The sequence below is a fragment of the Dendronephthya gigantea genome, unplaced genomic scaffold, assembly GCF_004324835.1.
Source record: "Dendronephthya gigantea isolate DGI-Jeju-01 unplaced genomic scaffold, DenGig_1.0 000011F, whole genome shotgun sequence".
Taxonomy (NCBI): Eukaryota; Metazoa; Cnidaria; class Anthozoa; order Malacalcyonacea; family Nephtheidae; genus Dendronephthya; species Dendronephthya gigantea.
Window position 1 is genome coordinate 274,037 of NW_021163021.1, and position 17,079 is coordinate 291,115.

General features: G+C 37.0%; 2 protein-coding genes across 2 annotated transcripts; both read right to left on the reverse strand.

Annotated features, from left to right (window-relative positions):
* Positions 1-647: 647 nt before the first annotated feature.
* On the reverse strand, positions 648-2,673 carry LOC114518576 (zinc finger BED domain-containing protein 1-like). Its single transcript, XM_028538597.1, has 2 exons — positions 2,169-2,673; positions 648-2,059 (listed from the first exon to the last, which is right to left on the reverse strand). The coding sequence occupies exons 1-2, from the start codon at positions 2,671-2,673 to the stop codon at positions 648-650; spliced, it is 1,917 nt and encodes a 638-aa protein (XP_028394398.1).
* A 5,927-nt stretch (positions 2,674-8,600) lies between these two features.
* LOC114518577 lies at positions 8,601-12,092 on the reverse strand. The gene is made up of 7 exons (XM_028538598.1): positions 11,800-12,092; positions 11,212-11,417; positions 10,734-10,844; positions 10,134-10,298; positions 9,377-9,685; positions 8,890-9,008; positions 8,601-8,811 (listed from the first exon to the last, which is right to left on the reverse strand). The coding sequence occupies exons 5-7, from the start codon at positions 9,647-9,649 to the stop codon at positions 8,601-8,603; spliced, it is 603 nt and encodes a 200-aa protein (XP_028394399.1). The 5' UTR covers positions 9,650-9,685; positions 10,134-10,298; positions 10,734-10,844; positions 11,212-11,417; positions 11,800-12,092.
* Positions 12,093-17,079: the final 4,987 nt, after the last annotated feature.

A 17,079-nucleotide genomic window follows, 5' to 3' on the forward strand; every position in this document is an offset into this window, starting at 1 on the left:
TGCAGTAAGACATTCAAAGTTGTTTTTGATCAATCTATACATTTCTTTTTAGCTAATTTCTTTCCTAACTATACTTATACATAACTGTTCTTTATACCACTGGGTCCAGGTAGAGCTGCTCCCATCGGTTAATTTTCATAATCGATTAATCGTTGTCAACAATCGATTAATATCGATTAATCGTATTGATAATTAATTTAAATATGACATGGTGGTTTGTCATTAACGTTTTTGCTAAATTTTTGGGGGTTGCACCAGTCACTATAAACGTTTTAAATCTGCGTTTAAAATGAACGTTAATCACAATTATACTTATAGATTGCCGATTGCGCACTTTCTCGCGCTCTTACGCTTCACACAAGAGACATGCATGAAAAGACAGAGACGATATTAAGGATGTTTAATTGTTTATGAATTATGACAGGTTTAATTAACTAAGACGTATTCGTAATCATAGTCCCTTATTACCTATCTGTTTAACAAAACTGTCAAATTGAAAACAAGATGTTTTAAGAATAATATTATCACTCTACAATAATTTTTCAAGTGAACAAAAAGTCAAAAACTAAAGAACGTAACAAATACAATGTATGTAAACTGTCTAAATTCTAATGCAGTTAATTGAAAACGTGACTCTCACCCAGAGTCTACATGTTATTTTTGTTTAAAAATAAAAGTGCGTCTACAACGGCTGGCTTAAGTGCGGCACGTTTCTTTGAGACGACAAGTCCAGCCTTGCTGAAAATCTGCTCGCTTGGCACAGACGTCGGCGGAGCTGCTAACACTCTGGCGGCAAGGTTCCGTACGAGAGGGTATCGTTTCTCGTTTTCTTTCCACCACATTAACGGATCTTCCGTCAAACCAATTGGTGCCTCGTTGCTGAGCTGCTGAATCTCCTTATCAATCCTTTGGTTCTTTTCCGCGCGAGATTCTACTTCGCAGGTGGATTCCCCAGAGCTGTTCAACGATTTTCCTTTACCAAGCAACTCTTCCATGGCTACCTCTGACTTGGACTTTTTCTTTGGCGGTGGCAAGATCTCCGGTTCCAATGAAGTGGCAGCAGCAACATCGCTGCTTGCAGGTGATGATGGCATGGCTTTCAGGGTCTTTGACGCAAACTCCACTAATGCACTCCGCTCGGTTTCGCTCAGAAATGACAGATCACGAAACCTGGGATCCATGAATGAAGCCAACAGATAAAATGGAACCGTTTCACAGGTGTCTGTTTGTTCACCGGTAACATCCAATTGGTCGAGAAAGAATCTGTCAGTCAGCGACTGGACCAGGGTATCCCTAAAATTCTGACCTGGCGGAGTGGTTGCTCGCCGTCGGCCATCGGTTACCGCACGCTCGAACGTCATGGCTTTCAATTGATGAACTAAACCGGTAATAGCAGGCAGGACAACACCGGATGTTGTTTTGGACTGCGAGCTAAAAAGAACAGTAGCCAGCTCCACCTTCCTAAGAACTGGAACTACTTCCTCAGCAAGTTTCCAAGATTCAACGGGCATATCTAGGACCCTTGCTTCTTGTGGCTTGGTCAGAGATTGATCAGACAACACCGCAACGACTGGCCAACGCAACAGCGACAGACGCTCCAACATGTAAAATGTTGAGTTCCACCTGGTAGACACGTCCTGAATCAATCCCTTGCCATGATGTTCAGACGCCATCATCTCTTTCACTTTAGCACGAAGACCATTTGTTGCCAGACTGGACATTTTAAAGTGCCCCACTAGCCTCCTGGCTGCAGCAACCATCTTTTCAAAGGGCTGGTCAACCCCTTTCTTCATTGCATCTCCGATCGATAAATTCAGACTATGCGCCGCACAGCCGATATTGAAGGCTATCGGTCTCTCTTTTGTGCCATTGATCATTTGGCCGGCGAGATTAACATTTGCAGCGTTATCGTGAATACAGGCAAACACATGATCTTCAAGGCCAAATTCTTTCATCGTCTCGTTCACCTCAACAGCTAAATTCACCCCGGTATGACGATCAAGGCTTGCTCTTGTCGCGAGGACTTTGCATGTCATTTCCCATTCACGAAGAAAGTGCACTATAAAAAATATTAAAATAAGATATAAATTAGCAGAGCAAAACATGAAAACAGGTGTAGATTGAAAGTTAACTTAGGAAGAAACTGTCAATTTAAATCTGTGACTTACCGGTAATTGTGCAGTAACTATCCTGAGCCATACTAGTCCAGCCGTCAGTTGTAATAGAGACGTCTGATTTCAATCTTTCCAGTTCGCTCTTTAATGCTTTTATGCCTGCAGTGTGCCGAAGCATGATCAGTTGGCGGATCGTTTCTCGTTTTGGAATTTGATAGGTTGGCCATGCATGCTTAATGAGAGCACGGAACCCAGCATCTTTAACAATACTAAATGGACGCAAATCTTTAACACAGACGTTGGCAATATGCGCAGTGATCTCTTTTGCTTTGTCTCCTGATGGGTCAATCTTCTTTTGAAAAAAGCTCGTTATCGATGAACTGCCAGCGCTAGTTGATGCGGTTGGTTGGTAAACATTCGAGTGGCGTCTAATAAGGTGTTTTCGAAGATTTGTTGTATTGCCATGTCGGCGAATTGTTGCATCGCAGTGCTTGCATTTTGCTGATGTTTGATTCTCGGCAACAAAATGATCCCAGACGTCACTTCGGCTTTTAGACATGACGAAAAAACAGAAAACTGTGCGACAAAGCGCAAGGTGAATGCCTCTCTAAGACTCTAACTTGATTAAAACTTGCGTCCAACCTTGCAGCATGCGGATTTTAAAACCTTATTCACGTTTCAAAACGTTTGTTTCACCACGCCAGGTGTCATGTTTGAGCAATGAAACTGACGTTTGGGCGGTTAAGTTAGCTAACAATAACAAACATGTTTTGCTCATGGGCATGGCATGCACTTGAAAGGCTTCCCGATTTTTTCGCACGTTTGTAAGCAAGTATTATACCTGTGGGCTGTGGCATTACTGAATAAAGAATACAGTTGTATTTCAAAACTTGATTGAACGTAACATCAGCATCATAACTTTATTCTTTATTACCTTACAACGTTGCTTACAAACGTGCGAAAAAAAAGGAAACCTTTCTCTCACGCTGCGATTGAATTTGATATTTGCCTTAAGGTCGACACAGACCGGACGCGAAGCGGCAAAGCGACGCGAATTTTGAGTTTTCAGAAGCATATAAATTAAATACTGGACGCAAAATTTGGAAACTATGGACGCTAGAGCAGTCAAAATGTTTTATTGTTATGTAATCTACAAGAATATTATGATAGGTTAAAATTTATTTGATTTTGAAAAATTAAAAACGTTGAAAATTCGCGCCGCGTTGCCAATTCGCGTCCTGTCTGTGTGGGCCATTAATGTTTGTCATTTGATCACAATCTTGTCGCAATATTTTTAATCCGGAAAGAAATTAACTAATTCCCGCATCACGCTGTGTGGTGTTATAGATGATCCGATTATCTGATTACTGTTAAGCATAATCGATTGTGGAAAAATAATCGATTAATCGATCAATCGATTAATCGGGAGCAGCTCTAGGTCCAGGTCTACCCTGATGTTAAACAAAGTAACAGAGTAGACAAAAGTAGCTATAGTATATTTAATTGTTACCATTGATTGAAAATCAAAACAACACATGCTTAGTGCTAAGCACTTTTGCAACAATTTATCAAACTTAAATAAAATTACATTTGGTGCTATATGCACAAACAAAAGGATGAAACCATATAGTAATTATTACAAGCACATTCCAAATGTGGTATGCCTCAAACAAATAGTGAAAAACATGTAATGTCTCCGCATAATTTTATTCCTCTGTCCTGATGTACAACTGAATCATTTTGTATAGGCTATATCACAATCATTGTCGACAGAGAAAGAGAATAGATCAACACTTGAGTCTAGAACAACTAGGCCACTACTTAGAGCTGTTAATTACATTATTTTTGTCGCAATAAGTTGATTGTTTTTTATCAATCTATGCATTAGGGCCATTTATACGAGCGAAAATAAATCGCAGCCTAAATAAACCCAACCTTTTATAGTAGAGCTCGTCCAAAATAAGCCGCGGCAAACATTGGTGTTCAGCATCAATTTACACTGCAAAAACTGTCTTGGCCGCCGGGACTTGCGACCGCAAATTTGAGTCGTTTATACGAGTGTTTGCATGCGACCAATTTGAAATAATATAAACAATATCCCAAATAAACGCGCTGTTCGCGATTTAAATAAGCAGCGGCTTATTTTCGCTCGAATAAACAGCCTTGTTGCTTACCTCCATATTGAACACAAAAATGTTCAGTACTTTGATGTAAATCAGCCGTATTGAAAGGCCTATTTAAAAAATTCTCTTCCGATTCCTATCAGCATATGGGTGAAATATTAAAAACGCACTCATTCCGTAAAAAAAACCCCCGGAAATCTGTGACAGACAGAAAAACAGACAAAAAATCGAGATTTCGACTATATATACGTCCAATGTCAAGAATAGTGTGCTGCCGTGCTGGTGCACGGCAGCAATAAACAATATTATCAAGTGCTGCAAACAACAAAAAATTGTTGAACAAAAAAATGATTAAGTATAATATATGAAACGTTTATTTATACGACCCATATATAGGTAATATATATTATATGTACCAGTATTTATTTAAATCCTATTGCTCTATTTTAAATTATCTGTTGATTTAAATTAGCCCCTATTTACACTATACCGGATTCGCCTCGCATCACGAAATTTTCGTTTGCCGTTAAAGAAGCAATTAATGATTATAGTAGCAAATGCATATGTAAGCTTGACAGATTTGCCATAATTTTTTCAGTCTTTGACATTAAAAATCCTGACAGTCCATCAATACCTAGATGTAACCCACTCCTATAACATTCCAGTATAGTGTAAACGAGGCCTTATTAGGCTTATATATGTAATGTACATCCATGTCAGTATTGTAGAAAAAAGGACAGGCCTGCATGGACAGGCCCAACATTAAATTATTGTTAACATTAGAAGAAAATATCCTCATTATTATTATTTATATTTGTGCCATTGGTAAATTCCGGACATTTGCAAAATATTTCTTTAGGATTCTATAAGAATTAACATGGGATTCCACAGGAATTCCTGTAGGATATACTTTAGAATTCAATAGGAATTCGTTTTGGGTTCTATAGGAATTTCTTTACGATTCCGTAGAAATTCCTTTAGCATTCCAACATGAGCTCCTGACCGAATTTACTATATTGATAAAATGTCAAATGGCACTAAATTGACTAATATAATAAATTCGCAGCACCGACCGTGTAGATCTTTCAACATCCTGGGACGAGTGACGCACACGGTCGGCGTTAGATCATATCGAACTAACGTACATGACGTCATAAATTTTGCAATAACGGAAGTATAATAACAGAAGTCTTACATGAAGTCTTTCTAGAGCTGGTTCATAAAAATGATAAAATAAAAATGGCGATGAATGATGTCTTATGATGATACATTTATACATTTATAAATGTACACGAAAGTGTAAATGTCTGTTACCCTCATACCCAGTATAGGAGTGATCATATACTTATGTAATAGTATCTCTGGCTTTACCTTAATTATCGATCTTAGTTGAACGACGTGGATTACCACATTGTGAATTTTTTCGACCAGTATACTTTAATGCAGGGCTGCAGGAGGACGTCAGGTACGTTCGATAAATACTTGAATATAAGTTATATAACATATATATTCTTCATTTTCATATAGAACTTTCATCTTTTAATATTATGGGGTAGGTGTATTTGACCATTAAATCTGATATAAACAAATTACTAAATTTACAAATTACTAGTATTATAATACATGTATGACAAAGTTCTGTGTAACTATATAAATAGTTTTTTACAGTTTATATACACTATACAGTTGGTAGCAGTAGCATATGCCTTGACCATCTAGGAATCTAATAGGAACTGAAATGTCCTATGCTGTAAAAGTCATATTTAATACTATTTAATCAATTTAGGACTCTAACTAACTTAGGTACAATTATAGAATACCAAACCAGTGAGTCATGCATTGGGTTACATGTCTGTATGTTGTTGCTCTCACCAAATTTTGTTGAATACATACAGTTTAGGTTAGATTTTGGGGTTATGGTTTATATTTTATATTTATATATAGATGATATATATATATATAGATGGTATACCATGTGTGTGTATACCATTAACATTGAGTGTTTGAAGTGGCTTGGTTTTCTATCATTGTTTTGGTTGAGGTTATCCAATTGTCCTGTTCAGTTAATTAGAAACCTAGTTTATAGCTTTTAAATTGGTTCCCTTGGTTGTTTTTTGTATGTGGAAACATGGCCATTTTTTTATTTACAAAACATTCATGAAGATGGACTCTCATTTTGATTTGATCCCATACTAAGGAAGCTGGATCTACTCCATAAACCAGTGATGTGGCATTTGCAATAGAAAATAGGCCACAGTCATTCATGCCTTTTTGAAGCTGCTGCAGGATGACAGTTACTGTGAGGCTTCTGTTGTCAGCGCATTCTCTGTACAAGTGCATTAGCTGTTGGACCAGAGTGTTGTTCAGTCCAATTTTCAAAGTATCATACACTATTACTTTCCCATCTTTGGATGTTGAAACAACCCAGTGTCCCCCAATGTTGTGACACTAAATTGTCTGACCATTCTTGTTAGCTACAGCGACTTTAGCTTTCTTGAAGTGGGTCATGACAACTATATCATTTAGACCAGCCACATTAGCTCCATTTGATTTGAGTAAACGTGTTGCTGCATCCATGTGATCATCTGTTAACCAGCCATTTGGATCCAATATGATTTCCTCCAGCTGCTTTGTCAGTGTAATGCCCTCGACTGTTATCCATGCTGGTGTCTTGTCATCCAGTTGTTCATCTATGACATGCACTTCTTTGGTATCCTCCTTAAAATTTTCAGTGATGGTTATATTTGATGCCTTTTCTCGTTTGTCAGCTGCAACACCCAATCGCTTCTTTTTTCATTTCCTCTCAGCCCGTAGCGACAAGTTAGTTTTTGAACGTGGATGTGGGTATTTCTTTACTTTAGATTTTTTCTTTCTGGGCGATAAAGACTTGTCCTTTAAAGGTAATTTGTTTTCGGCTGGGTGATTCTGCCTTGCATAAGTCAACGCCTTTGTCATCATGTCATTTATGGTAGCTAATACGCCACGGTCTGTTATCATATACAGCTCGTCATGCAATGCCTTTACTGTTGAAACACACTTATTTCTACCGTTACTTAGCATTGAACTTTGTCTCCTTCGTTTTAATGGGTTGAACTTGGCTTCACTGTCGTTTTTACAATTGTTTTCTGGCGGCGTTGTGGGCAAGTTGTCGGATGATTCATGCAAAATTTTGTCGTCTTCAGGCAAAGCATTACTTTCACATTTTTCATTACCGAATGAAATGCTTGGTACAACAATAGGATCTAATCTAAATAGAGGATAGTTTCTGAAACTAGCGCCAACAGATTCCCATCCGACATCAGGGAGATTAACTACTGCACATATGTGCTTGCACGGGAGCTTGTTTCTCTTGTAATCGAAACACTGGCAACTTGGTAGCTGCGTTTCTGAACCAAGCCAAACCTGGTATTTCTCATCAGCGGTGGAGCTTTTAACCATGAAGAGGCCATTGCCACAAGGCTGGATGTAGCTACTGGGATACGGTGGATAGGATCTATTCATTATATGCTGAACAACATCTTTTGGACGATTGCGTAGGAAGTTTGGGACCTTTTCATCATATCTTCTGTGCATTTCTGAGGATCGCAAATTAAGTTCTTTGTACCTGGCATAAAATTTTTAGTTTTGCATTATATATTTGGCTTGATGACTTGAGCCAACAATTCTGTCTTTCAATGCCGTTGTTGGTATATATGGCAATTCGCAGGGATGTGTCGTGGTAAAATCTCACCCATTTCTAATTTTAAAAAAAAAACAACGTCGTCTTTCGAATGGATCGATGCGGAAACCTCGGATTAGTCCTACTAAACACGATTTCACTTTGTCTCATTGCCCTCAGCTTTTCGGCTGTGTATCGACGACGTTATTACGTTTAACCCACAACAACACACTTTATATTTATACCTTTGTTCAAATTACATGAATACCTCGATATGTTGTTGCCAGTGCTCAGTGAAATATTTTTGTAAACGACGTGATTGCTTCCAGATTTCACTATTCTTGAAAATGTTGATATTCTTCTCAAGCATCTGTTTATTCGCACTGGTGGCTATGCTTCGCAAGTACACCAGTATTTCCTCCTTGTGACTTGACAAACCATGATCTCCCTTCGACAACCATTCGTTCCAAGCCTTTTCTCGATGGAAGTCACATAAATGGATTTTGCAATCTGAAAAAAATATTAAATTTTATTGCAACTGCAGTAATAAGAGTGCAGTAATTTGTTCACATTTCAAAGTTCAAATGAATTACACAGTAGTAGTAAAGTCTCTACAGTAACAGTAACTAATTTACTATAAAAGCGTCCATTAGTTTATGGTTAGCATTGTACACCTTAGTGAATACGTAAAAAACAATTAAGAAACTAACGTGGCAGTGTTTTTTCAATTGCAGCAATCTCAGCCATTGAAAAATCAACTAAAAAATTCCTTGGATTCCATCCTGGGTTGAACAATTTTATTTTTTCCAGCACTTCTTCCAATGACTCTGTATCTTCATTTTCCGGTATGAACACCGCCACGACAATGTAGCCAACATTTCCACGAACACAAATAAAAAACAGTGGAACTGCATACCTGCGAAATTTACATAGGAACGTAAAGAGTGAGTAAATATTCGAAGCATTAACCGATTACACTTATTGCTAGACTTACCTGCACACTCGATAAGTCGCATCTAAAAGGCACATCTCTTGACCATACAGCAGAAGCAACCTTTTCATCCACGCAGATCGGTATATGAATAAAAATTTATCCTTGTCTTTTATTGATGGCTACCATATAAAAAACAACAAATTAAGACGTGAAAGTATACTGTATATTCTGGAGCGCTATATGTTATCATATGAATAACAAAATGCCAACTTCAGAAGTGTGGAGTCAACACTTTTTCTATTTATGCATTACCTGCAGGCTTATAAAATTTACTTGAAAGATCATGCAGTTTTATAAAGCATTTTTTGTATCAAAAGTTCACACAGGAGAAACATTTTCAAATGGTAAACTTCTGTTCAATTTTAATGACGAACAGAATTTTTTTTACTTTTGGCGTATTAATAGAAGTATACAGGTGTTTGCTGCCGGTAATCCACAACTAGCTATAGTGTTCAAGTGTAAATAAGTTGTTTGATTTCTATTTTACCCTGTAGAATATCGAGTCGTTTATGTTATTTTCTTGCCATTTTTCACAATAGATGCCAAGATTTTCTTGATCATCGTTCGCTTGCCAAGCACCTGTACGTTGCGTATTTAATATGTTGCGTATATCCTCGGTTGTTGGGTAATATCTTCTGCGGGATGGAGAAGGTGGTTGGTCACCTCGAAACAATTCATTTTGAACATAGTCCTTGACGTGTCGTTGGACTTCAGCAACATTTTTAACTCCGACCTGATGCAATTGTCGAATCTTCTTCATAATGGTATCATCGATTGGTTCGCGAAGATTGGCACTCTAAAATCATGACGCAATAATGTTGAGGAGAAGAAAATAAAAATTTGACGCGCTAAACGGTTACTTTAATTTATAGTTCAATTTATTCAGTTCCGCATTTTGTGGTGCACCATTTCAATCCCATAGACTTGCTGCCCAGTTGACTGGAAAACCGAGGGGGGCTAGGTTTTAACATCCTTACCCGAGAAGACATGAAAGTATGACTAATTAGTCATATCTGAGTAGTAGAGATCTGACCAAGGTTTCAGGTGCCACAAAAGTTTGTTTAAACCAATGAAAAATATGATAATATTAGTGAAGGAAGAACTGTATGTGTGATGTAGTTTGATGATCAATGCAGTTGTTAATGATTTCTTTCTCTCCTCCTAAGGCTGTTTCTTTTGGCCTATCCATGTGGCTATGCTTAATTGTAATTATAAAGTTATTTAATGTAACCTATTGAACTTACTTCTCCTTCAATAGCATGGTACTGATGGCTGTTCTTTCCTGGTAATTTGAGGGCAAATTGCTAAACAATTGTTTTTACTTTTCTATCTTGAATGTTTGCTTTCAAGGATGATGCCATTGATCTCATCTGCCTATCAGGCTTTTTACCATTAGGACCCACCTGGACCTATTTTTGTTAAATTAGAAAACTGTCACAGGGGCAGTGGAACTGGGGGGGGGGGCATGTCATGCTCTTCTGCCCCTGTGGCAGACCATCCAGCAACCCCAGATTACTCTTAACAGCTTTACTCAGATCATGGGTATTTTAGGCTTGGGGGATGAAAGAAAGGAAATGGGTGAACAGGGTTGGGTGAGAGCATTTCCCAAATTTTAGGATTTTTCTTTATTAGGGGGCCTCTCCCACTTGGCCACTTTTGTCTAATACTAGCCAAACTAAACTGTTTTAATTATTTTAAGTACCATTGCATATGGGCCAGTTAATAATTCTAAGGAAATGTAGTATGCTAGATGATAAATTATGAGGCAAGTGGAGGGGGAAAATGCACCCTTGTTTTATGTGGCAATTGTCCTCTACCCCTCCTTTAAAATTATCCTGGTATACCTTGTAATCTGGAAATTTCAGAATCCTTGAGAAATACACTTTGCTAGGACAACCTAATTTTTTTGATGGTTGTATTAATGTTCTCCTTTTCAAAAATACATGGTCTTGTTCCTTTAATGAAATACACATATTAACTTGTATTGTATTGTTTAATTCTCGAGATGCTCTGTTAATGAAGAGACAACTTGATAAAGAAAGCACAGCCTGCCGTGCATCCTGCATGTAGCTATAGAGGCTCCTGACATAGGATGAGGTGAAATTATATAAAATAGGAAAATGCATCCTTTCTGGCAATTCTTGGAATAGGTTGGTAGCTAACACCCAACTTACTCAGGAGAATAGAGAGCCAACCAAGACAGGCAAATTGAGAAACCTTTTCACACCCTCTATAGTCCATATGACCACATGTTAATCGTACCACTGACATACAGTGACCTTTCTTAGTACTATTGAAATACACTGGCGCAAAAATAAGCACCTGCATTTCATCTTTCTTTTGTTTCCTCTTATTTTTCTGGACTAAATCTATATCAACACCCTGGTGACAATGAAATCTGACAGTACCAGCAGACATAATTGGCACACCATCAAATTCAAATGCTACTCCCTCATTCCTAGCGGATATTGACCATTTGATCCTTGAAGTATCCTTTGCAGCTTTGATAATTTCGTTTACATCCATGTCTAGAAGATGTTTTCAGTTACATAAATTGCCCGTGCAAAGACCGTCGTCTGAGCATTTATGCAATGCATAGTCAACAGTTTATCATTGATAATATCATACTAAACTGGGAAATGTGATCAATAGACTATTAAAGGCGGATTTCCACTTACAGCGAAATCGTTCGCTGGCGAAATATTTGCATATTTTCTTTTGAATTGAGAACACTCAAGTCGCACTAATTTATTTATGCTGTTTAAATTCAAAAGAAAATATGTAAATATTTCGCTAGCGAACGATTTCGCTGTAAGTGGAAATCCGCCTTAAGACTAGCAACTGAATGCATAACTTAGTGAAACACCTTATCTAAATTTCTTATGAATTATTCAAGCATAGTCAACTTACCAAAATTCTTCTCTTTTCCCACACATCGCCATCCGCTACAAGTATCTCTTTTAAATTCCTCAAACGCATTCAGCAATTCATCTTTCGTCGAAAACAGAAGTAACTTTTCTTCTTCCATTCTAACAATTCTTGTTTATACTAATATAATGCGTCGTATTTATCGCTATTTCCTAATTCCCGCAAAAAATTTAAATCCCCCGCTTTCCCCGCCATTATAGACTGACTTCCGGTTTTGCACTTCCTGTGCTCTTAAATTTATGACGTCATGTACGTTAGTTCGATATGATCTAACGCCGACCGACGCACACTCTCTATCAAGAATCAAGATGGCGGAAAAACAAAAACGTTCTGGTAAGTTTATGAATATTGATTTATGGTAATGGTTTAGCAATTTGCATCGATTGTAAATTTTTACCGGTTCGATCACTTAAATAAATTTACTACCTCTCTTTTCTATTTTGGTTGTCTTTTGGGCCATTCTGTCTAATGTTTATAAAAACGAGTATTTGCTCCAGATTTCAGTCATTTCACAGACACAAATAATTCGGATTTTATTCATTTAAATTTTAATATACTTTCCAGTTTCCACATAGAACAAACTGTATATTTTAATACAAAGGTAACGTTAGCATTTACCGTAGTTAATAAAAAAATCAGCAAGGATGTTTATACTTTAATACTTGTATTATTTTGAAATCAGTTAGCAATGTATTGTTGTATCCATTTTAATACCAGACTGCAGAGTTAGGCAGTTTTCGAGGGGATCTTGGGTGTGGAAAACAGATTGCAAAAACCAGAAAAAACCTAGGTTTAGGTGCCCAATTCATTTCCCAAGTGTAAGCAATGAGGTCACAAAAGTAGCCAAATATGTGTCAATAAAAACAATGAAAATTAAAGATTTAGGGACCAATCACAGTGCAAAAATTGGCGTATAGTACACCCTAGGTGCGCTAAACGTTTTGGGTGCGACATTGCCCAACTTTTAATTATGTGATACAAAATGCAAATGGTTACTCAGGAAAAAAGTAAAACACCAGCCTATACATACAGTATTCAGTCTGCATTTTATACTAGTTTGAACTTAAAAGCATCTAGGGCTTTCCAGTTGTCACAAGCCTCATGTTTTAGGGCAAAATAATACAGTAAATAGTGCTAATGCCCACAGTGGGGGCCAAAAACAAGTGAAAAAACCCATGAGTAGGTTCATTAATCAGTGGCAAATTCCCCACCCCAAGAAACTGGATGTCATAACAAAATATGAATAAATGAGAGGATATTACATGAACATGATTATATGAATATATATGAACATGACTATATGAATATATATCCCCCTCCTGGCAGCTAGTTATGTTCCTGAGAACGAAAACATCAATAATATTTTTAAGGGGTAAAATATGCATGTTTTAACATGGCAATGTGTTTAACAATCTATATTGTAGATGACCTGCAACATTTATGTTGCTGGTACACAAGCAACATGTTAGCATCAACACCAGTAAAAATACTCTAAAATAGCACTGTTAGTATCATAAAGTCCATTCTAGAAAATGATATTACAGTCAAGATGTGAGAAGGTTCATGGAAAAAAATTAATGCAAATTGATTCCAATTTTTAAATATATTCTGGTCAATGTTCTAATAATCTAATTCATTTCACATTATAGATTCAAAATCTGTTTAGTTAAGGAAAGGCTTTAAGGTTAGAATATATAATTATATACAGTAAGGTTAGAAAGGTATGCATGCTATAGAAAATATTTTGGCAAAGTTCTTTTTCTATGTGTTAGCTACATCATCCAGTGGCATCGCCAGCTTGATAAGTGAGGGGGACATATTCATATATTCGTGTTTTACATTATTTATTTTCAAATTGATTGTTTTAACGGTCTGTGAACAAGAATATATGAATATGTCCCCCCCCCATATGAATATACCCCCCCCACGATGCTGGTGATGCCACTGGCATCATCTAACAGTAGGTACAATTATAGAATACCTGGCCATAGTGTTAATGTTAGGATTAAGGGTAGGGTTTGGATTGGATTAATTGGCCTGGTACTCCAAAATTGCTGATCTTTTAGTCTAAACGCTTTGTATGAATAAAGACTATGTAACTCTGTATAATTATTGGCACTTCAGAAATTATAAGAGTTGCGCGCAGAATAAATGAGCAATTTGGCAACATTTTTAAATTTGGCAAACACACAAGCACAAATATACATACTAACACAGAAGCATGTAATATCCAGGGTTGGTAGTGTATATTTGTATCCTGGTAATATCTTCCTACTCTCTACACCTGGTATAATGTAGAAATTTTTTGGAATAATTCATTAAAGCTTTAACATGCATATCCTTAGGATAACTTATTTTAGTGTACTTTAATTCTTTATAATGAAAGCCACTAGAAAAAAACATAGAATGTTTTCATGGATTGATTTAGTAAATTCAGCTGCTATATGTTACCAGCACTGAAAGAGTACAGTGCATAAATATTTATGCATAATAATCAGTTGCAAATATAGTCTGATTTATAATTTCATATGCTGCATTTTTCTACAGTAGCTGAATCATGTTTTTATATTATTTTTCTATCAAGTGTCAACCTTTCGAATGTAAACAGTAATGTTGTTTTTTATGTGCATAGAGCTGATAATCATGAAGGACAGGTTTAACATAAACCTTAAACACCATAACCTACATAAACAGTATAGCAAATCTCATGCTGCACTGGCCATAGAAGAGGTTTTGTAAGCGATATACATGTTTTTTTCCTGTAGAGATGTTCTAGCTGTGGAACAGAGCAAGGAATACGAAAGAAAGTTTGTGCTGGTGTGAACTGTGGCTTTCCTTTTAAGAAAAAAGAAAAGGATATGGAGTCGATTATAAATATGAGCAATCCAAATCCAACGCACCAACGTGGGTTGATGGAAAAGCGGGTAAGGAAATGAGACTTCACATCTATAGTGAAACCAGTTCAGCATGTTGCTTTTGAAAACCTTTTGTACTCTAATTGGTTAGAAACCAAGTACCACTTATTAACCAATTTTGTATACAGTGTATGTGTGTACACATGCATTAATTATACCCCAATACTCATATTTCTCAGTATGTGCAGTGGAAGAACCGTTGCAAAGAGTATTCATACTATATCCCACCTGTTAATTGAATAGACTGCTGTAAAATTGCAGTTACTGTAGCCCTGTATTCAATGAGACTTACTTATTGAGTTTGCTGTATGTTTTTTAAATATTAATTGCATAAATAGCGTGGTTGTGATTGAGAACGTTTGATTGGAAGGCGCGTTTGCGAGTCTTTTCTGATGCTATTTGTGATATTTACAATCATGGCTTAAATGTATAAAAACTTCAATTCTACCAACTAGGATTTAAAATATTTTTTTAAAAATGGGGTTATTTCATAGTCCTTTTGAGGTATGTGCCATTTTTGTACCGACTTTTTTATCAGTGCTTTCCGTGATGGATCAGCTAGAGTCAATGAACAAAAACATGTTAGGAGTGGACGTTTTCCCTAGTTCAGTGTTGAAATAACTTACTGATCTGATAGTGCCGCAATTTTAAACCCTGCCAACAAAAATTGAAATACAACTGTACTTGGACATTATAAATGCTCCAACAGGTGTAATGTTTCAGTAATATATTGTTTTGTATGTCAAAACACACACTCACAATTATAAAAAGCTATTAATTATAGCTCTTAGTTAAATATTCTTAATTCCTTATTTTAGGCAGATATTTTAAATATCCACAATGATTGTGAAGCTGTGATTTTAATGTTCCATAAGCATGGCAGTGGAGATACGGTTACGTTTTATGGAACTGAAGGGGCTGGAGTATCCTTTATTGGAAATAAAGAAAATATCCCAACATCAGAGGGAGGGGAAATCGTGATAAAGTTATTTAGAAAATTTATGAAAGGTACGTTATATGATTAGCGCAATTTCATTAAATTGTATTAAATGCATTTAACACTGCATGTAAAGGGCCGAGGTTGCCTAATTTGGCCTAAACAGCCAATTGTCAGTTTTGCAAAATCTAGACATGTAAGTTAAATGCTAAGGCATCATCGCATGCAGTCACATAGTGTACGTCGTGTAAATTAAAACATTAAACGTTAATTCCTGTGTGTAATACAGATTACAAACAAGAAAAGTTGCAGGAGAAAGCGGAACAAACCCGGTTGGCAACACAGCAAGAACAACGTGAGCACCAACCACGGCAGCCGCAACAAGCACAGAAACAACAACAACAACCACAGGAACAGCAAACACAGCCGCAACAAGAACAGAGGCAACAAGCACAGAAGCAGCAACAACAACCACAGCAACAGCAAACACAGCCACAACAAGCACAGCAACAAGCACAGAAGCAGAAACAACAACCACAGCAACAACAAACACAGCCACAACAAGCACAGAGACAAAAACAACAACCACAGCAGAAACAACCACAGCAGCGACAAGCACAACAGCAACCACGAAAACAACAATCACAGAAGCAACCACAGCAACAACTACAGCCAAAGAAGCAACAACAACAGCAGCAACAACAAGTACAGCAGCAACTAACACAAGAACCACAGTATCAGCAACAACTACAGCAGCAAAATCTGCAAAAGCAACCTGGTATGTATTATATAAATGTCTTCTCTCGCTATGTTCTGGAGGCTGCATGCATGCACCAGAGATAAAGTATTTAAAGAACGTTGCGACTCCGCATAACCACACGATAGAAGCTTGATCAGATTGAAAAGCAATTGGACATATTTTGATATATTTTCTAGAGTTAACGCCTGTTGCATATATGGCGGCAAATTCCATTGTTGCTGCAGGCAAACTGATGCATGAAAGAAGGACACTGCATGGAACCAGCATCCCCACAGATCATGTACGCGTCATGCTAACCTCAGCCCAACAAAATTATCCAGCATCATTACTACTTGGCGACGAGTCCGAAAACTCAGTTCTTGTTGCTGGCCAGTTTTTTGCATTGCCAATTAAGTCACTTAGGCTGGTTTCTAAAAATTCCAATACTTTGCATTTAAAAGCAATAACATGATAACAATATATATGTAATTAAAAAACCTAAAGTGTGGTTTCTATCACGTGTTTCCATTTAGTTTTAACAGTGGTAGGCACATCAAAATGGCTGATGTACACTTATTAGATGTCAATATACCTCTGCATTATAACCGAGTGATTACAAGGACGAAATATAAGTCCAGAGTATTTTACGTTGTCGAATGTGACCTTTTGCA